The sequence below is a fragment of the Protopterus annectens genome, chromosome 9.part0 (assembly GCF_019279795.1).
Source record: "Protopterus annectens isolate FY-2018-M chromosome 9.part0, PAN1.0, whole genome shotgun sequence".
NCBI classification, from domain to species: domain Eukaryota; kingdom Metazoa; phylum Chordata; order Ceratodontiformes; family Protopteridae; genus Protopterus; species Protopterus annectens.
In genome coordinates, this window is record NC_056743.1 from 826,132,560 (window position 1) to 826,153,140 (window position 20,581).

At 40.6% G+C, this 20,581-nt stretch overlaps 1 protein-coding gene across 2 annotated transcripts in view; it reads left to right on the top strand.

The window, feature by feature from the left end:
* Positions 1 to 19,599, top strand: part of MCOLN1 (mucolipin TRP cation channel 1) — a 640,674-nt gene extending 621,075 nt beyond the window's left edge. For both annotated transcript variants that reach the window (XM_044083494.1, XM_044083493.1), the window contains exon 14: positions 17,470 to 19,599. In XM_044083494.1, the coding sequence (XP_043939429.1) occupies positions 17,470 to 17,506 (37 nt within the window). In that variant the 3' untranslated portion in view covers positions 17,507 to 19,599. The remainder of the gene's footprint in view (positions 1 to 17,469) is intronic.
* The last annotated feature ends 982 nt before the right edge of the window (positions 19,600 to 20,581 follow it).

Sequence of the window (20,581 nt, forward strand, 5' to 3'; positions counted from 1 at the left end):
ATGCAGACTCCACACAGAAGGCACTTCAGCCGAGAATCTAACCAGAGAATCTCTCACTGTGAGGCAACAACTCTACCACTGCACCATCCAAATTTTAAGAGGAACAGACCAAAAGTATGAGCCAAGCATTCCAAACATACACACACACACACACACACACACACACACACACACACACACACACACACACACACATAAATAAAGTGGCAGAAACAGAAATTGGTTCTGTAATTCAAATGCAACGTAAGGACCTTTTCTTGGTAATCCACTTTATCAATAAATGATGGAAAACGTAACTGGTAAATTCTCACACTTCAAATGTGCACCGCATGGTCCTTTGAACTGAATGGGACTGCAGCAGCAAAAGTAAAGCATTAACGGATGCCTGCTGAACAACAGCAGAAGTAAACCAGTTTGCAGCATACTAACCCCCCCCCCCCCATGAATAAATGAAATGGCAGAAACGGAAATGGTTCTGTAATTCAAAATGCAACATACGGACCTGTTCTTGGTAATTTATTACCCCAACCCCGCTAATTCAACAATAAATGTGCAGCATTCATCAACAAATGTGCGGCAGATGGAAAATGTAACTGGTAAATTCACACACTTCACCTGTAAATGGAATGGGACTGCAGCAAAAGTAAAGCAGTACCGGACATCAATAAAAGTTTTCTTAGTAGTATCTGTGCTCCGTTCTCATTACATGGGAAACATAACTGGTAAATTCACACTATGCACAGCATGATGGTCCTGTCTGTGAATGGAATGGGGCTCCAGCAGCAAAAGTAAAGCAGTAAAGGTTGGATGCCTGCTCAGCAGCAGCAAAAGTAAAGGAGTAATGGACATCAGTAAAAGTTTTCTTACCTATATATAGTATCTGTGTGCTCCGTTCTCATGCACAAAGTGGAAGTTTTCCTTACCTAGACTTGGCACACACACACACACACACACACACACACACACACACACACACAGTATGCACATCCTATCTGTGTTTTGCCCGAACGGCAGAAGGTAAAGTACATCCTGTGTTCCGCCCGAACGGCAGAAAATAAAGTACATCCACAAGCTTCTGCATGCCAATTCTGTCCAAACAGCAAAAAGTAAAGTAAATCCCGAACAGCTTCTTCTGCATGGCAAAATTGTTCTGCTTGTATGGCTTCGAAGTACATCCTGTCTGTTTTGCTTGTACGGCTTCTGCATGTCAAAATTGTTCTGCTTGTTCTGCTCAAACAGCAGAAAGTAAAGTGCATCCTGTCTGTGTTCTGCCTGAATGGCAGAAAGTAAAGTTCATCCCTGTGTGTTCTGCCTGACCACAGAAAGTAAAGTAAATCCTGTGAAAGTAAAGTAAGCATGGTAACCTAGTAAATAACGGCAGTCCTATTCAAAGATGCTCGGCATGCTGACAGAGCTGAAGTCATCACACACGTGATGACGTCACCTCTAAAAGCGCGAAAATTTAAAACATAGATTCGAAAAATCGGAAATAATGGGGTGCCACTCAGGAATCATGGCACCCCATTATTGGGACCCCAAAACTCAGTAAACACTGTTATTCGGGATGATTGAGAGGTCTGCCACTGCATGGTGGGCAGCATGTTCATAAATCACCGGGTGATCAGTAACCATGTCTCAGCTGTTTATCAGCTTTTTTTTTATTTCATTTTCTTGCCCAGTTTCATCTCAGAGGCTATGAAAAAAAAGGTCAAAAGGATTTAAGGTTTTTCCAAAACGCTTTACACCATGTATGAAATGGCTGCTCATTTCAGCTTCATAGGCCTTAATAACTGGGCACAGTCTGGAAAATGTCTACTTGATTACCTTACCATCACCAATAGTGCCCCCTCATCAGAGAGTTGCAAGATAACAATTGCTTTTGTAATAGTTGCATTTATATATGTTTGTCTCTTCCTTTTAATAAAGCGTGTTTCTTGGAAAGTATGGATAGCCTTTATCAGCTTCTATCAAAGCTCATCCAACTAGACCAGTAGCTACTGTTTCTGTTTGCTTTACAGGATCTTCCATTCAGGGTATCTTCGCTAATGCATTCTTGATGGTCACCCATGTACTTTCCAAATATTACATTCTGGACTTGTGATGGAGTAGGAATTTGAACACAGGATATAGGTTCATAGGATGATACTAGGCTATTGACCTGGAGCCCCTTATAAGCCTAGCCAATAATTTTGCCCTTGTTTCCTCAAAGTTAGCACCTGTTTCTGCTGTCCAGCAGGGACACAGGTGGGATCCCAGGGGTGTATTTTCTGTTTCCCTTCCAGTCGTCCAGGTTCCTCATAAAGAGGGCTAGAGAGGTACTCTGCTTGACATGGAGAAGGAGTCTGTTCCACAGATGGGGGAGTCTTTGGGACACAATTCTATCCTGCCAACAAGTTGCATTAATGTCACAGACCAGGTTAAGGCCTTACGTGTGGGTTGCGAGAGTGGATTTTGAGACTTACAGATATGCAGCGACTCCATCAAGGCGGGGTCTGAGATAGCGTTGTATGCCAGACACAGGTCACCTCTGAGCAGTCTGTATGAGACTAAGTAGAGGGACAGGGCTTTTATCCTATCTGTATAGGATAGGTGTTTGAGACCCTGGATTTTTCTGGTTAGGAACTTATGTGGTCTCTCCAGCTGCTTCATGTGCTTGGCAAGGTACATGCTGATGGGGGCACTGTACTCGATAAGGGGTCTGATAAGGGAGGAGTCCAGGGATGTTATGAACTCCTTGTTCTTGGATGAAATACCCTTCTTTATGATGTGGGCCATGTAGAAAGCCTTCTGTACAACAGAGGCAACATGGTGGTCAAAAGTCAGGTTGATATCAACCTAGGTGCCCAAGTACCTCATGACTGATTGCATGCTTACTGTACTGTTATTAATGCGATAATTACTGGTGATGCCATTTTCCCAAAGAGGATGATTATGCATTTCTTGGCATTCAGTTTGAGGCCATGCTTCTGGCACCAGTCATTAGTTTGGGTAAGGTTTTCTTTCTGAAGACTTTTTTTTTTCTCCCTTCCTTTTTTGGCACACTGGCTTCTTCGTGTCTGAACGAGTATCATTCTAAAGGATTGGCCCCCCCAAGTAAAAGTTAGATGTGACTTAATCCTGTCTGATTCTACTGATGTGAATATAGCAGTCTCATGGACCTGAGGAACAGCTCTAGCAAGTGCAGAAATCTCATTCTCCTTCCAAACCCCTGTAAGGCATCTGTTCCTAACCATACCTTACATGTTTGCTACTCTGAAAGACAGACAGATTCTAAGAGATAGCTAAATACTACCCGAGTATCTTGCTTTATAGATTTGTTTTTCTATGTACCTCTATCAGTTTCTTGTTTAAAAAAAAAGTTTTATTAACTTCTGCTCAGAAAAGAAGAGCACAAAGGCCAAATCATTTCTCCAGCTTTTTCGTCCAATATAACTGTAATGTTATCTTAAGAGCTTGGTAGTATGGACAGTTTTTACAATATGTTACTGTTTCTGATAATGTATTTAGTCCTTTGATATTTACTGCTTACTTTAAGGTTTTTGCTAACTATTTTAAGTATGTGTTTGTGTGTCTGTGTGTGTGTGTGTGTGTGTGTGTGTGTGTGTGTGTGTGTTTTGCATATTTAAACTTATCAAAGTTTATATCTTAACAGTCTTTATTATTTTCAATAGCTTAATGTCAAAGAATGTGTTTTTCTTTAATGGACGATGTTCATGCTTGCATTGCATAACATGGATAAGAGCTTCAGCAAATGAGGCTAGAAAATTCCACCGTAGGACATCCACAATCTCTTTATGGTGTGCATAGGGTCACAACACCATTTAATGGCTTGTAACATATGCAAGAACTTTGGCACGTGCTCCTTACTAGACCATAAAAACAAATTAATCCTTAAGGTACTTATTTTCCCAAGCAAAAGAAAAAGATAGTGATAAAGAGAAATCTGATAAAAAGAAATAAGGGAAATAAAGGCAGAGGACATAGGCATCTCTTCAGCAAAGAAGGTATCTTGACCGGAACCCAGCTCCACTTTCCATACCAGGTATGGTATGTTTTTGTGGTACTGGGCCTCTCCTCCCACGTAGATACTATCATAATACAAGACAGGTTTCCAGAGAAGATCTCAAATGGACATTCATCTGAGAAATTTCTCTCCTCCTGCTGTCATTCGTCTTCTTCTCTTAGGTCATCTAAGCTTTTACACAGTACGTATGAAATGGATTGGGACAGGATGATGAAGGCATTTTTGAAGGCACAGATTGAAGTGGATGTCACACATCCCCCTCTTTCTCCTTGAAGGATCAAGTTGGCCCTTGTTCCCCTCTACAACCTTCTTCTCCAGTGTAAGTATCAGCACAGGTGGCCTTTGGAGTCATTGTCCCACCCAAAACCAGCAAGGTCATCACTCACTGGCTTTGATGCCACAGTGTCAGCATCTTTGTATCCATCTGCAAGTCATTTATTTATGGGTCTACACCCATCCTTTGACTATATTCTGATAGGGGTGGCCCATTCAATAGGCACTGTACCGGGGGTAAAACCTGGGATTTTGGGGGTCTCTTTTTAGGTAAACAACCCCAAAGTCCCTGAAAGCTTCCCAACTGCTTCTCTTCATAGGCAGTAATGGGTCTGTTCTGTCTTGACTTGGATGTTTTGATGGTCATCACACAAGATAAACGAGTGAGGACAATAAAATCCAAAGGCTATACCATAGCCTTTTACTCCCCTTCACATAAATGGTCTCTGCCACTCCCACACATTCCACCCCCACCAGTGCACAGCAGCAAGAAGAGAAGATTGCTACTGTACCAGAAAAAAGAGCCATCCAAGAGGTCTCAGCAGGTTAGAAAGGGTTTGGGTCTATTCTGCATTCTTTTTAGTTCTAATGAAAATTAAGACCCTCAGGCCAATTATAGATCTTAGCGAGCTAAATCGGTACTTCACAAGATTCAGTTCAGGATGATCACTGTGCAAGCAGTTTTTGCCTTGCTTATAGACAAACAACTGAATGTGCTCAGTAGATATCCAAGGTGCCTATCTCCAAATCAGCATTGCTAAGGAATCCAGGAGATTCTTAAATTTCCAGGTGGGAGCCAGTCACTTTCCTTTCCAAGGCCTACTCTTCACCCCCCTCCCCCCAAGTGTTTACCAAGTGCATGGCAGTAGTTGCAGCCCATGTGTGACTCAAAGGAATCCACATTCTCCCATATCCAGACAGTTGGCTCCTAGCCAGTACATCGATGGAGTCCCTGATCACTGCCACAGATTACTTGATTTAGCTCCACTGGTCCATAGGTATCTCTGTACATTTATAAAACTGCCAGCTTCAGCCTTCTCAGACATTGGTTTTCGCCAGCTGACATCTGGACACATCATCTTGCATACTAAAATTACCAAATAAGAGGCTCTAGTCATTAAGAAATTCTGCATCCACTCTGCTAGATCAAAATGTTCTTGGATTAATGGCTTCATCTGGTCCTGTAATTTACAAGTGGGTACTGCAGTGCACTCTGTGTGGACTGTGGCTTCAGTTATCCAGCACTAAGAACACTAAAGTTCATCTGACTTTGGTCTGCTGACAGCATCTAACTTGGTGGCTGTAATCTCCTTTGGCCTGTCTACGGTGCCCATTCATCCTCCCCACACCACTGGCAGCACTTACCATGAACTCCTCCTCTCTTGGGGGTGGATTATGAGAAGTGAATGGTTGAAGGAACTGGGACAAACATAGAAGCCAATCTTCACATAAACAGCCTGATTAGGGCAGTTTACTTAGCATTGCAGGCTGTTTAGGACTACTTTCCACCAGGGGTGATTGCCATTCACTCAGACAGACACATCACTAGTGTAATATGTATCAAGCAGGGAAGAACTAGATCTTATCCCCTTTGCAGAGAGGCCATGAGAGAGTGACAATGGGCAGTAGCTTCACACTGCTTTCTGATAGCAACATGCATCATGGAAAGAGTCATCTGCATAGCAGATAGGCTCAGCAGTGCCTTTCAAATGTCTCATGAGTGGTGTCTCAATCCTACAGTAGCACAAACCATCTTCCACTACTTAGGCCAGCCTTGCTGTGATCTGTTTTTGAACCTATCCAATACCAAATGCAGACTCTAATTTAACCTGATGTCGCCAATGAGACATTGGCCTCCTGAACTCCTGTGTGCCTTTCTTCCTATCTCCTTGATCACCAGATTTCTACAGAAAGCCTCCACATGCAAAGCTACTATGATTCTCTTTCCACTTTTCTGGCCTAATCAAATATGGTTCTCTTGCTGAGGCCTTATCTCATGTAGCAACTGTAGCTTCTCTATCAGCAGCCAGATATTTTGTCCTATACGCCAACAAACCTCACCTGGACATTCATTCCCTCAAACTAACCACATGATTTCTCCAATTCCACTAATTGCCTTTAATACTACCCTTCACCAAACAGTGGTTCAGATGCCATCATCTTCTCAAAGAATCCACCTGCAAGGTTTACAAAAACAAATGGAAACTTTTCTCCATGTAGGCATCCAACCAAGGACTTGGACCCCTTTTCTGCTCCATTTCTGTCAGGCTTTCATTTCCCCTCATCGTTTGATGATACTTTCTCAAGCTATTCTGCAATTAACGTTCATTAGACAGCTATACCAAATGTTTATATCTGCTTTATAGCTTCTTGGCTTGCAGCACATAAACTGTGCAAAGCTTTTCTAAAAGGAACCTTCCTTCTACATCCTCGTGTCATAGATGCATCACCACCTTAGGACCTTCATTTTTTGTGCAAAATCTTAACCCAACCTCCTTGCAAGCCAGCATTCTCATCCAAAATGAATTACCTTTCATGGAAAACTATTTCTGGTGCCTCACCAAGAAGGATTTCAGAATTACAGACATTTTTGTTTGCACCTCCCAGTTTGTTTTTTTCACAGAGGTAGAGCATCATTGTGAACCAATCCTACCTTTATTCCAACCAGAACTGGCCCCTTCACCTTCCAGTTTTTTTCCAAATTATTCCAAAAAGAGAGAATATCTTCTTCATACTTTGGGTGTCCACAGACAACCAAATTAATAAAGTCTGTAAGAAGAGATTCTCAACTTTTTATCACCTTTGCTCCCTTCAGATTAAGCTTCAAAGTATTCAGAATAACAATGTCAAATGGTTCTCAGACAGTATCGCCTTTGCCTACAATTCAAGAAACAAGCCTTTACCATTGTAGCCTAAGGCTCATTCAGCTATGCTGGTATTCAGTTTCCACTGCCGCCTTCAAAACTCTTTAGTGGATGACACTTGTTCAGCAGCAACTTCTTCTACATTGCATACCGTTTCAAAATTCTAAAAATAAGATATCTTCAGATCTAGAGCCTTCCTTAAGGGCATCCTGTCATAATTCCACTCAGGAAACTAGGTAACATGGGGTTCTATTCCATTAGATGAATCAGGCCAATTGGATGAGATTGGATGCAAAGTTATATGTTTACCATAACTCTGGATTCTTTGCATTCCTAGTCTTTCCAATTCGACAACATGCCCACCTTCTCCCTACCAAATTGGCACCATTTTGATCCAGAGGGACTTGGTAAACCTATTCTGAAGCCTGTCATCTTCTTCACACATTCTTTATGCTGTATTTATGGTTTGCGGCAAACTTGATCTGAGGTGTAGACTTAAGGACAAATTAATTATGGAAGTTTGGAAGGAGCTTGAAATTTGAGCTCCTGCTAGAGCTGTCAGATCAAGTCATAGAGACTGCTATAATTCTGTCAGTTGAATCAGCTGGACTAGGGGTGAAAAGGGTTCAGCATTATGGCATGCACATAACTTCTGTTTACTTTACATGACTCCAGATCCTTATGCATTTACTGTTCAGTAGTACAACAGATCTTCCTTCATCCTCTTCAAGGCAGTAGGAGGTACATGACATCTGTCAGTACCAAATGTTACAGTTAGTGCTCAAAGGTAAAGGAGTGAAGTATGCTTGTAGATTCTTAGATTGTTACTAGGCTAACAACCAGTTGAGCCTTTCTAAGCCTAGCCAAGTTTTCCTGAAAGAATAACAGAAACTGTTATTTAAGACTTATGAATGAATGAAGAATGAGTGACTGAAAACATGGGAAGATGGCCCACCTTCCTTAACGGGTATTATTTTATCCATGCATTGGCAATTAAAGATTTTCATTTCATTTCATTGCATTACTGCAAAGAATGCATAACATTACAGAATGCTTTTAGACTCCATTTCATCAACAGCCTAGAAATCGCCACCATTTCTAATTTAAAGTACTTGATTTTGTCAAAATAAAGGTAAAATATAAAGATTTATATTTTCTTGATGAAGGTAGAACATCTCGTGAAATTCAGTAGGGTCTGTAAATCAAAGTAAGTGAAAGGCTTTTGATTACAAAACCAAAAACTATGTACATTTCACAAAAGTGGGCATCCCTTGGAAAACACTGCCACCGATATTTACAGAAATTAGTTCTAAAAAATTATCTTGATGCTTGGACTTTGTCCATTGTAGGCTTGCCACTGGCCATGGAGTATATGGTGCAACAGTAATTCATTGCAGCTTTATGAATCTCACTACTACAGGAACCATCGGCAAACAAGATTGTGCACAGGACTGTGTCTGATGTTCATGTATGCTACTACTACAGGAACCATGGACAAACAAGATTGTGCACAGGACTGTGCCTGATGTTCATGTATGCTACTACTACAGGAACCATGGCCAAACAAGATTGTGCACTGGACCATGTCTAAAGTTCATGTGTGCTACTACTACAGGAACAACGGGCAAACAAGATTTTGCACAGGACTGTGATTGATGTTCATGCATGCTACTACTACAGGAACCATGGGTAAACAAGATTGTGCACAGGACTGTGTCTGATGTTCATGTATGCTATACTACAGGAACCACGGGCAAACAAGATTGTACACAGGACTGTGTCTGGTCATGTATGCTACTACTACAGGAACCATGGGCAAACAAGATTGTGCACAGGACTGTGTGTGATGTTCATGTATGCTACATACATTTTTGGTTGTGTCATACATCTTACATGTAGCTTGATCCTGTGCTTTGTAAGAATTAATTTAAAGGGAGCCAGGTCAGCGTCTTAAATGGAGAAAGAGCAGCAGGTGAGCTATTTTCAGTTAGTGGCTCAGATGTTTGTAGGAGCTGACCAGAGAAGATGCAAGTGAGAGGCCATTGCCAGCTTGACCCATCTCAGGAGAGGGAGGCTGTTGTAGCTTGACCTATCTCAGGAGATGGAGGCTGTTGTAGCGTGACCCTTCTCAGGAGAGGGAGGCTGTTGTAGCGTGACCCTTCTCTGGAGAGGGAGGCTGTTGTAGCTTGCCCCTTCTCTGGAGAGGGAGGTTGTTGTAGCTTGCCCCTTCTCAGGAGAGGGAGGCTGTTGTAGCTTGCCCCTTCTCAGGAGAGGGAGGCTGTTGTAGTTTGCCATTTCTCAGGAGAGGGAGGCTGTTGTAGCTTGCCAGCTCTCAGGAGAGGGAGGCTGTTGTAGCTTGCTCCTTCTCAGGAGAGGGAGGCTGTTGTAGTTTGCCAGTTCTCAGGAGAGGGAGGCTGTTGTAGCTTGCCAGCTCTCAGGAGAGGGAGGCTGTTGTAGCTTGCTCCTTCTCAGGAGAGGGAAGCTGTTGCAGCTTGCCCCTTCTCAGGAGAGGGAGGCTGTTGTAGCTTGCCCCTTCTCAGGAGAGGGAGGCTGTTGTAGCTTGCCCCTTCTCAGGAGAGGGAGGCTGTTGTAGCTTGCCAGTTCTCAGGAGAGGGAGGCTGCTGTAGCTTGCTCCTTCTCAGGAGAGGGAGGCTGTTGTAGTTTGCCAGTTCTCCGGAGAGGGAGGCTGTTGTAGCTTGCCAGTTCTCAGGAGAGGGAGGCTGTTGTAGCTTGCTCCTTCTCAGGAGAGGGAGGCTGTTGTAGCTTGCTCCTTTTCAGGAGAGGGAGGCTGTTGTAGCTTTCCCCTTCTCAGGAGAGGGAGGCTGTTGTAGCTTTCCCCTTCTCAGGAGAGGGAGGCTGTTGTAGCTTTCCCCTTCTCAGGAGAGGGAGGCTGTTGTAGCTTTCCCCTTCTCAGGAGAGAGAGGATGTTGTTGCTTGCCCCTTCTCAGGAGAAGGGAGGCTGTTGTAGCTTGCCCCTTCTCAGGAGAGGGAGGCTGTTGTAGCTTGCCCCTTCTCAGGAGAGGGAGGCTATTGTAGCTTGCCCCTTCTCAGGAGAGGGAGGCTGTTGTAGCTTGCCCCTTCTCAGGAGAGGGAGGCTGTTGTAGCTTGCCCCTTCTCAGGAGAGGGAGGCTGTTGTAGCTTGCCCCTTCTCAGGAGAGGGAGGCTGTTGTAGCTTGCCCCTTCTCAGGAGAGGGAGGCTGTTGTAGCTTGCCCCTTCTCAGGAGAGGGAGGCTGTTGTAGCTTGCCCCTTCTCAGGAGAGGGAGGCTGTTGTAGCTTGCCCCTTCTCAGGAGAGGGAGGCTGTTGCAGCTTGCCCCTTCTCAGGAGAGGGAGGCTGTTGTAGCTTGCTCTTTCTCAGGAGAGGGAGGCTGTTGTAGCTTGCTCTTTCTCAGGAGAGTGAGGCTGTTGTGGCTTGCCCCATCTCGGAGAGGGAGGCTGTTGTAGCTTGCCACATAGGAGACACCTAGTAGAGCAGGAGGTCATCATCTAGTTGAGTTCTGAGGAACTAATCCCATGTGGACAGCATTGCATTTATACTATGCAGCTGAGAGAAAATAGTCATGTGGAGTTACAATTCTCCTTGGGAAGCAGCATTTGTGGGTTCAGAGAACCTGCTAAGAAAGAAGGGGAGATTTTCCCAAAGGGAGAGGGTATGCTGCCTCCTGGAGCAGTAATCAGGCCATCTCCCTTTTACCCAATGCTTGCCAGGAATGGAAGGCTGATAGGGATTCCTGGTTGGGAACAAACTGGGCTGTAGGGCTCTTGCCTAGCCTCAGAGTACCTGGTTTGCATTTTCACTGAAATACTTGTGCCAGTTGGGTGAATGTATGGGGACCATCTGACAAGGTCTGGGGGAAACCAAAAAAAAAAAATCATTAAATTCATTTAAAGTAAATGAACCTGTTCAGAGGATAGTATTTTAAGTCGTCTGTCATGGTTAGAGGGATATTACACACATTATTGGGTCAAGTCATGGTCAGTGAAACTTGTGGTTACCTGGATGAAGATGGCAGTTAAAAAGTACAAAGTGCTGTGGAGCAAATGTTTGCATCCCCAAATCATTTCTGTAATACTTTACAGCAGACTTAGAAAGGTAAAGCCACCTAGTCCAACCCCAGACTCAATGCTTATATATTTTTTTTCAAAATTGTCAGCTACTAAAGCATATGCTGTGTTAATAAAGAACTTGATATGGCTAGGAAGTGCCATACCACATACTTTTGATTAGTTGAAAGTTTGGCTGGCAGTCGTGTTTGCTACTTGTAAATTTTGTGTTATTGCATTTTATTTAAGATGCTGGTCAGCCCCAATGGGAAGCACTTTAGGATAGCCCCTCATTAATGCAGTGACAAGTGGGGTGCAGCCTGGTACTACTGCCTACGTCTGTCATAGAGTCATAGTTCCAGAGTTTGCAAGGCTGAGTCGGTCCATGGACTGTAATCACTTTGCAAGAGTCCACCCTCCAGTTGTCAATGTTTCTTTTAATGGAGGCAAAGGTAATGCTCTGTTCCATGTGTAGTAGAAGGTTATTTCATGTTGATTAATAATTCTGTCCCTCAGTGCATCTCTTCTGTTTGTTGATGGAGGTTAAGTCTTTAATTCAGTTGTTTGTGGAGCCTTTTGTTTTGTGGATCTGTAGGAGATTAAGGAGGGCTGGGTCCTTAAGACTGTGGAGTACTAGACATTAAATCATTACATAGGAGAGTATAAGACAGAGAGAGTAATAAGGAGAGAGGTTCAAGCATGTCTTCATAACTGAGTGCCTTTAGTCCTGTGATCTTCTTAAAGAGGAATCTGTGTATCTTTCTAGCTGTGCAGTGAGTTTGGATAGATAACATACTAAAAAAGTCATTATATTGTGTAATTGGTCTGAGCAGGACAGAGTAAAGAAGAATGGTGACATTTTTGACATGGATAAGATCGCTTTAAGTATTAATAGGGCTAGATAGAAAAATTTCCTACTATTGCTATGTGGTACTGAAAGGATAGGGTGTTGTCTGTAAAAGTAAGTGAGTCTATGACTACTGTATAAATTTGGGGTGAGGTGCAGTCTGTATTGTAAGCTGCTGTCGAGATTTGGTAATAAATAACCAGACTGGTTTCCCTGAACACAAAGTGCTTTATTGGACCAAACCACAATGCAAAACGACAACCACAACCACAAAAAACCAATGGCACCAAAGAATTGAGTTGAACTACTTAGCGCTTTCACCCGATAATATAAACTTGGCTTCATCAGAGTAGAGCAATTTACAATATCACAAACCTTTTATAATGTAAGTCATACACACACCTCCCACCTGCAACCAGTCACAGCCAACAAAGACCGTGAATACACGATAAGCTCGTAGTGCGCAATTCAAGTTACGCCAATTAAGCTGGATCTTAAATGTCGACAGAGTTCCATATAATGATGAGGTGGTGATGTCAAGACATTACTAGAGGTAAAAGAATGTGTATGGCAACTTAGACTAGACGCATCCAAACCCCCGGGTATTAATGATCATATTTCGATTTCTAGTATTTTTAAATTAAGATCTTATTGTATTTAATTTTTATGCAGGTTCTAGCCACCATGGTTAAGGAGGTCATTATTCTACGCATATATGTGTTTATTTTTTTGACCTTGTTAATAATGCATCATTTTTGTTGTGTAGTTTTAAGGTTTTAAACTGATGTACTTGATTTTAGGAGGTTCAGTATGAACAAATTTATTGTTTTATTCAATTTTGCCAGCTTAATTGGCGTAACTTGAATTGCGCACTACAAGCTTATCTTGTATTCACTGTCTTTGTTGGCTGTGATTGGTTGCAGTTGGGAGGTGTGTGTATGACTCACATTTTAAAAGGTTTGTGATATTGTAAATGGCTCTACTCTGATGAAGCCCAGTTTATATTAACGGGAGAAAGCGCTAAGTAGTTCAACTCAATTCTTTGATGCCATTGTTTTTTTGTGGTTGCCGTCGTCGTTTTGCATTGTGATTTGGTCCAATAAACCACTTCGTGTTCAGGGTACCAGTCTGGTTATTTATTACCAGTAGGACGTGTTCAGTTTATTGGCGTGCTGTCGAGATTTGTTTACCAAAGGTGACAGTGGTACACTTCTTTGCATTTAATCATTGATTTCTATTGTTTGGCGCTGTCTGTAGTAACATGGTATCAGATGCTGAGAGAACAGCAACATTCATCTTGCAGCCAACAGCAGATTTAGTTAGCCGTACATCTAGGGTAGTAGTTTTGGACTCCAAGGTGTAGATGACCATCAGAACTGATCCCTGATAAATGCCACTAGTCACTTTTTTGCTTTATAAGGTGGCAACTGGTATTTTAACTGTTTGTGTTTCATCTGTCAGCCAGTTTGCTGTCGATTTTGCAGCATGAGGTTCTACACTTGCACTCCTAAGATTTTTTTTTTTACAGTTCTAGCATGGGGAATAGCATCACAGGCCCTTACCCAGATCCAGGAAGACTTTGAGCTGCATGGCTGCTTTCTACATTTTCAGTGACTTTCTCAAAGAAGTTAAATAAGTTAAGGAGACTTGGTCTCCCTTTGAAAAAAACACATTTTTGTGGATTTAGAACAGTAAGAATTTTTATATTGGAGAAGGCGCTCAGGTGGCGAAAAGGCTTAGAGCCCTAACTACAGCCAGGTTGACTCTGGTATGATTAGCGGCTCAGGTTACTGATGGAGCCAGTCCCGGGTGGGAGGGAGTTTGTCGATAACAGTTCCATAGGGAAGGCATAGTCCAAAGAGGGAAGTTACCCAGAAATGGAATGAGCAAGTGTGGGAAGTAGGTGGGGCATATAAAGAACCCTCACCCAGGAGAGATGCAAAGACAGCTGAGCTCCCCAGAACTTCACTTAAGATCCACAACTAGCCCCAGCAATAAAGTCTGGGGAGGAAGGTAGAAGATAAGCTGGTAGACCTGGCTAGGCCATCGAGCGCTGGGATGCCAGGCCACTTGAATTATGTCCCAAGGGGGACAAAAAAATTGAATTTTTATGTTGGAGCTTATGATATCAGATAACATGTGTTCCATGGCTTTGCAAATTAGGTACATTAAGTTAATGGGCATATAGTTCTGGGTTTTGAAGTGGAATTCCCTTTATGGCAGGGAAAACAGTAGCCATTTTCCATACCTCAGACCTATACCTCCTGGCTATACTTAAATTAAGTAGCTTTAGGAAGGGTTCAAACAGAAAATGTTTGTCAGTGTTAGGTAACCATTTGTAATGATGTGGTCCACAGAGATAATATTTTTAACTTCATAATGTTCAGTTTAGGACATGTTTCTTAATAATTTTAGAGGCAAAAGGGTCATGGAAATTTGTGGATCTTCAATGACTATTTCTGATCTGAAGTTGGTACCAAAGATAACTGCAAGTCATGTTAGATCCAGAGTACATAATGCCATTATGAATTAATTCAGGGCATTGCTGAGTGTTATTTCTTAATCATGTGGGGTATTTGAAGAAGGATTTAAGATAATCCTTGGCTGTGGATAACAATCTTAATTTGTGCTCAACTTTAACCTTTCTTGCAGTAGTTTTCAGTTTTTTGTTGATCTTTTTGGTAATGCCTTTAATTATGGCATATATTGGATTTATTATATGCCTTGATTATTTTTTCCTCTTGTTATAGAACTTGCTAATCCTGGATTTCTATAAAGGTAGTTTATTTTACATTCTTCGAAATATCTGGTTCTGATTAGGACTGCTTTATGCAGTTTGTTAGCTTGGTGTAAAATTCAGTGGCATAAGTGACAATGGAGGATGAATGGAGGCTAGAAATCTTGCAGCTGAGTTTTAAGAGCTCATAATATAGTTTTATAATTGAAACACTTAATACAGCATGTCAGCCATTTCCCTTTACTATTAATTGCACAGCAGGACCAGGCACATTATATTAACAAAACAGTTGCTGTTCAGTTAATTTGGCATTTTACTTCTAAATATGGTATCAGTTCATTTCCAGCCATTTCTGTATAATCACTAAATGCAAAGCATCTGTTAAACTTTTTACAAGACTGCAGATAAAGTTAAAAAATCTTCATTGGTAATTTAATTTTATACAGTGTGTGTGTGTGTGTGTGTGTGTGTGTGTGTGTGTGTGTGTGTGTGTGTGTGTGTGTGTGTGTGTGTGTGTGTGTGTGTGTACGTGCGTGTGCACACATTGAAAGTACCAATTGTCGAATGGACAAAAAGCCTGTACCGCTGATCAAAAATCAGCTGATAGCATGTATAGGTTTTTGTCAGTATGAGATCATGGTTCAGTGAGGATTGGAGAAGTTACCCTTTCCCCACTCTATTGCGATCCTGGAGTTGGTATATAATATTAGTAGAGGGTATGGGGGTGCGTAGAGGCTTGCCCACCAGCAAAAAAAAAAACTTGATTTAATATTTTTCCAATCTGTTTTTGATCAACAGGTTGTGTTCAGTTCATTGTCATTGGATAAGGTGAATTTTCGATGGATGGTCATACGTGTGTGTGTGTGTGTGTGTGTGTGTGTGTGTGTGTGTGTGTGTGTAATTGTGTGAGCAAATGGTTGTTACTAAGGAAATTTTTTTTTTCTGAGCTTGGGATAAATTATCTGAATTGCCTAGACATAGTAAGACCTTCTTAGCCTTAATAGTGTTGGCTGCCAAAAAAGCAATTACTATAAAATGGAAATCAAAGTGTAGACCAATTGTATATGAAGTAGTGAATATTGTAACAGAGGTAAAAGAACTGGAAGTGGGATCTTCAGAAAAGGGTAGGAGCAAAGTGCATAGAAAAAATGGGAATTATGGGAACAAAACATGCAGAATAATGTTTTTGGAGGAAGAGCGAGATTTAAGGGAATGCAAGGATTGAGCAGTTTACATGTATTGATGATATTTGTACAACATAAAATATGTGATGTATGAACATGTTGATATGAATTCTTTTGTTTTATGTAAATGTATGCTGGTCTGTGGCTTAAGTGATAATTCGATAAAGGTGTGAAAAAAAACAATGTTGGGATATGAGGAGTTCCACGGTAAGTTAGTCTAGAACATAAATTTATACTTTGCCCACTGCCCAATGTTGTGCTGTATGGAAAACTGTAGAAGTTTGTGTTTTTATGCGAGCAGTGATTCATTGTGTGCCATGTTTTATTTTTTCTTTGAGACTGCGACTATGGACTTGATATACATTAGTAAGGGGTATGTGATGGTGCAAGGGGTTTGCCTCTCCATAGAATCAAAGTTTTGAAGGAAGATGTAATGTGTTTGATATTTTTTTAAATGTGTTTCAGTGAATATTGTTTTCAATTAATTTTTTTCAACGATCTGTGATTAGATAAAAAAGACATACGGATTCATTGAAATAGTCCTTATACATACACACGTGTGACTTAACAGCAAATACTAAGTGAAAAAAACATTGAGCACCGTTGCCCAAATGCATACATACCTGATACCACAAAACAAAAAAAATCTCGAACAGCAAAACACTGAACACTATTACCTGAATACACAATATGCCAACACTAAAAACCCAAGTACTGTAGACTATCCAAATCACAAACCTGTTAAAGACAGATATAAGCATTTTTTTCAGGGAGCATTTTCCTGTATGCTTACATATGTTATCTTCACGAAGAAAATCTTCCAAAACAAAGAAATCATTGGCAAAGCACACTGAGAAATCCCTCTAGCAGTGGGTTCCTTTGCAAAGCAGTAAAGGTCATTTGGCTTGATCCATTGCATCTGCAGATTTGCCTACTTGATGCAAATACATTCTTTGTAAACATTACCAAACCAAAAAAAGTAGCAAGCTGCCCTTTCCTGTCTACAGCTGCAAACATAGTGGATTATTATATTCACAGTTTGTGTGTTTCGCCAAATGTGTACTCTGCAGTTTGTGCATTTGAAATTTCCAGACACAATCCAAACCAATTGAAAGAAATGTTCAGTATTCTTTGCGCATACACACACACACACACACACACACACACACACACACACACACACACACACACACACACACTCGTGCGTGTGCGCACACACACTTTGTTCCTGTTAGTCTTGTTGCAGTAGCACTTCCTCTACACCTTTTTTTTTGTTTTGTTTTTTTTTTGTTTGTTTTTTTATTTACTTACTTAGCATGTCTGTACTGGGAGTGGAATGCCTGAACATGTCCCATGCAAATAAGCCTGGCAGTCACCGTATTTGTCTTGTTAATTAAGCTGATTGAAATTAAACTCTGCCTATGTGCACTTATGTTTAAAAATGCAGCAATGGAGTGTCAACAAAATCTAGTTTAATTTCTGTTTTGTCTCCTGCAGGACTACAACATACGAAGACATGCTACTAATCAACTGAATGATCATTGTCTTGTTTTGCTGACGTTATGGCAAGAGCAGTGATGAACTTTACCTGCCACACAAGAATTAGCACCTGTCTTTGTTCACGTAACCTGAAGGCTACTGGCTGAGTCCTACCTTTGCAGTTAAGAAGGATGGATTTCCTATTGCCTCACCAAACATGGGCCAAATGAACTTTACATCTCAAAGTGAAGGTTGTTATTTTGTGCTGCAGTATTCTAAAAGCTCAGTACATATGTAGCAAAAATGCGGTTTTCTTGCACATCAGAATATCGTTTTAGGGACTGTTCAGAGATGAACATGCACTTTTGTTTTTAATATACCTCAACACTTAATGGAGAAGAACTTGGAAAAGTTATTTGATGTTACGCAGTCTTTATGCAGGTTGTCAGTCCTAAAAACAACAAGAAAAATGTAGATCAATTTCATATTTAAAACCAAGGTGAATTTTAGACTTGCACTTAACTAAGCAAATGTTTAATTTGTTTTGCATAGCTGTTGTGTAGCGTACTGAATGTTAATAACAGAAATGTTAAATTCCGCACAGCTGCACTAGGAAATTCACGTATGTGTACCAGGTGAGAAAAATGTCAGAGTACTACAAGTCAGCTATACAATCATGTAGAAGGATTTTCTTCTTTTAATTGTCATAAGGAAAACAGTGTTCAGGGAGTTCTTTTCGATCCTTATGAATTGTTCTTAATTTTAAAGTACACTGTTAAATATTTTAGTTTAGACTGTCTGCAGATTTTCCTGATGTTGTTCATATGATTAATCTGCCTGTGTATTGTTGGTATCTCTTTTGTTGTTTCTAAGTAGAAATGTTATCTTTTATGACATTATCCTTTTTAAATTAGAATATAAATGGTTATGTTTTAAGCACTGTTTAAAGATATCAAGGGGCACAGGGTATTGTATTTGTTTTATAATCAAGACCTGCAAAAGATAACAGCAAAGACAATTAAGGTGGGTTTTATGTTTTGACACCATGTTTACTGGACCAAAGCCATGACATAGGTTAATATTCTGGTCTTTATAGTTGAAATGCATATTTTCATTTCATTGAGAACTAATTTTAGGGTTTGAGTAATGTGGCTTGTGTGGCATTTTATTTCTCTATCCGCCATTTGCCATACACCATTCTGAAGGACTGTGTCCTGGTATGGTTGGGACTTGGTGTTTACTGTTTTGTGAGACATTAATAGCTGCAAGAAAGCACATTGTGACTACCACTTAAAATGCTGTTTTATGTAGTTTTGAGTAGGCTGGACACACTGATCCATGTATGTCATTTGCATCCATTTAATTTGCAGGTGCTTAAAGTATAGTGTGCAAGAGGTCATCAGACATAAAAACATAAACCTGCTAAAGTCTCCTGTGTCTTACTTCAGGAAACTTTTTGCAGTTTGTTGAATACTTGAGTACTGCCTTCTGTGTTCTTATTTAAAATCTTGAGCTCTTATGCTCAGAAGTTGGTCACCCCATTTACCACAAACAAGGCTTTCTGCAGTGAGGCTAAGGAGCATGTATGCACCAGCATTGCTCGTTTATTTCTAGCTATTCACACAGTTCAGCTCATTTCTCAACAGTTGTCATTCAGGGTTGCCATGCTTGGTGCTGAAAAGCATAGAACTGATAAGTACACTTGCATTTGCCAGACTACAAATCAACTCCATCTCAGCAGCTGCCTTTTCTGATTGTGAGTGATCATTGGCTGTCTCCACTGCCAATGTTACAGCCTTTTTAATTTCTCTGAATGTTTAGAAATTATATCACCATGACAGGAGTGGACCGCATTCCTTAGTCCGGGTATAGCTACATTTCATGAAACCAGCATTACCTCAATATTTGATGAGTGTCAAGAGTGCTCTTGTCAACACACACAAACCACCTAGAATTGACTCCTGCTGTAGTTCCTATGGAGTTACGTGTAGTTGTAATATATTGCCAGTACCGTGACTTCAGTGTTGAGTGGCATTTAAGGCTTTTTTAAAACTCTTTTTATTTGAACATTTCTTGCACATACAGATTGTGAGCAAATGTAACACAAGTGGTTCTGCAGTTGTAAAAGAACTTGCATATGTTGGTATTGTAGTTGTAAAAGAACTTGCATATGTTGGTATTGCAGTTGTAAAAGAACTTACATATGTTGGTATTGCAGTTGTAAAAGAACTTGCATATGTTGGTATTAAAAATGCTTTAAGGGAGTTCTCATCCTTCTTCCATTCAAGGCAATTACTTGCCCTTAAAGCTCAAAAAGGGATTTAAAGCTTTTTAATGTTCAGCAAATAGCAGTAATAAGGGAGATCTAGTGTAAAGGCGTCATGAAGGGTTTTGAGCAGAAGCAGGGAACCCATAGAAGTTTTGTTTACTTGATAGCCAGCTGATAAAAGCACGTTTTGTCAAGCCCACAAGACCAAGCAATGACCCATCACAAGCAATATACCTTACCTTGAAGTTTGATCACGTGGTATTTAATTATTTTATAGTTAGTTGTTGGGTGGGGGGTTGTTTCCCACATAAAAATATTATTACATTACAATTTCAGTCTTGTGAGCTTGACTGTATGTCCTGTAGTGAGTTGGTTTATCAATTAAAACAAATGTAATTATTTTGAAAATTGCAAGAGTAGCAAAACAAAAAATAATAACCAGCAGATTTGTACAATGCACAGTCATTTTCCATTCATAACCTTAATTTAATACTTTAGCAATAACCCATGGCTGGGTGTGGTTAATGCAAGATTTACCAACAGTTGGCATGATTTCCCATATTACAAAGCAGACCATGGCCCATGATAAGTCGAACATTACCCACACTTAGCCATTGGTTGTTTGCTTTTATACAATTATATCACTTTTGTGTGATAATTATGCAGTTGTAGTTTTTAATTTTTTAATTTACTTCTGTGTTCTTCCATTTTGCAGTTGAAAATACTTCTCTGCATTTTTCTTTCATCTGTTTTTAATACAGTAAGAGTATTTAGCAAAATAACTGTCTTCAGTTATTTAACTTTTTAAATAAATAACTCAAGGCACTTTTTTTTTAGTACCCAAAGGCTAAAACCTAGCAC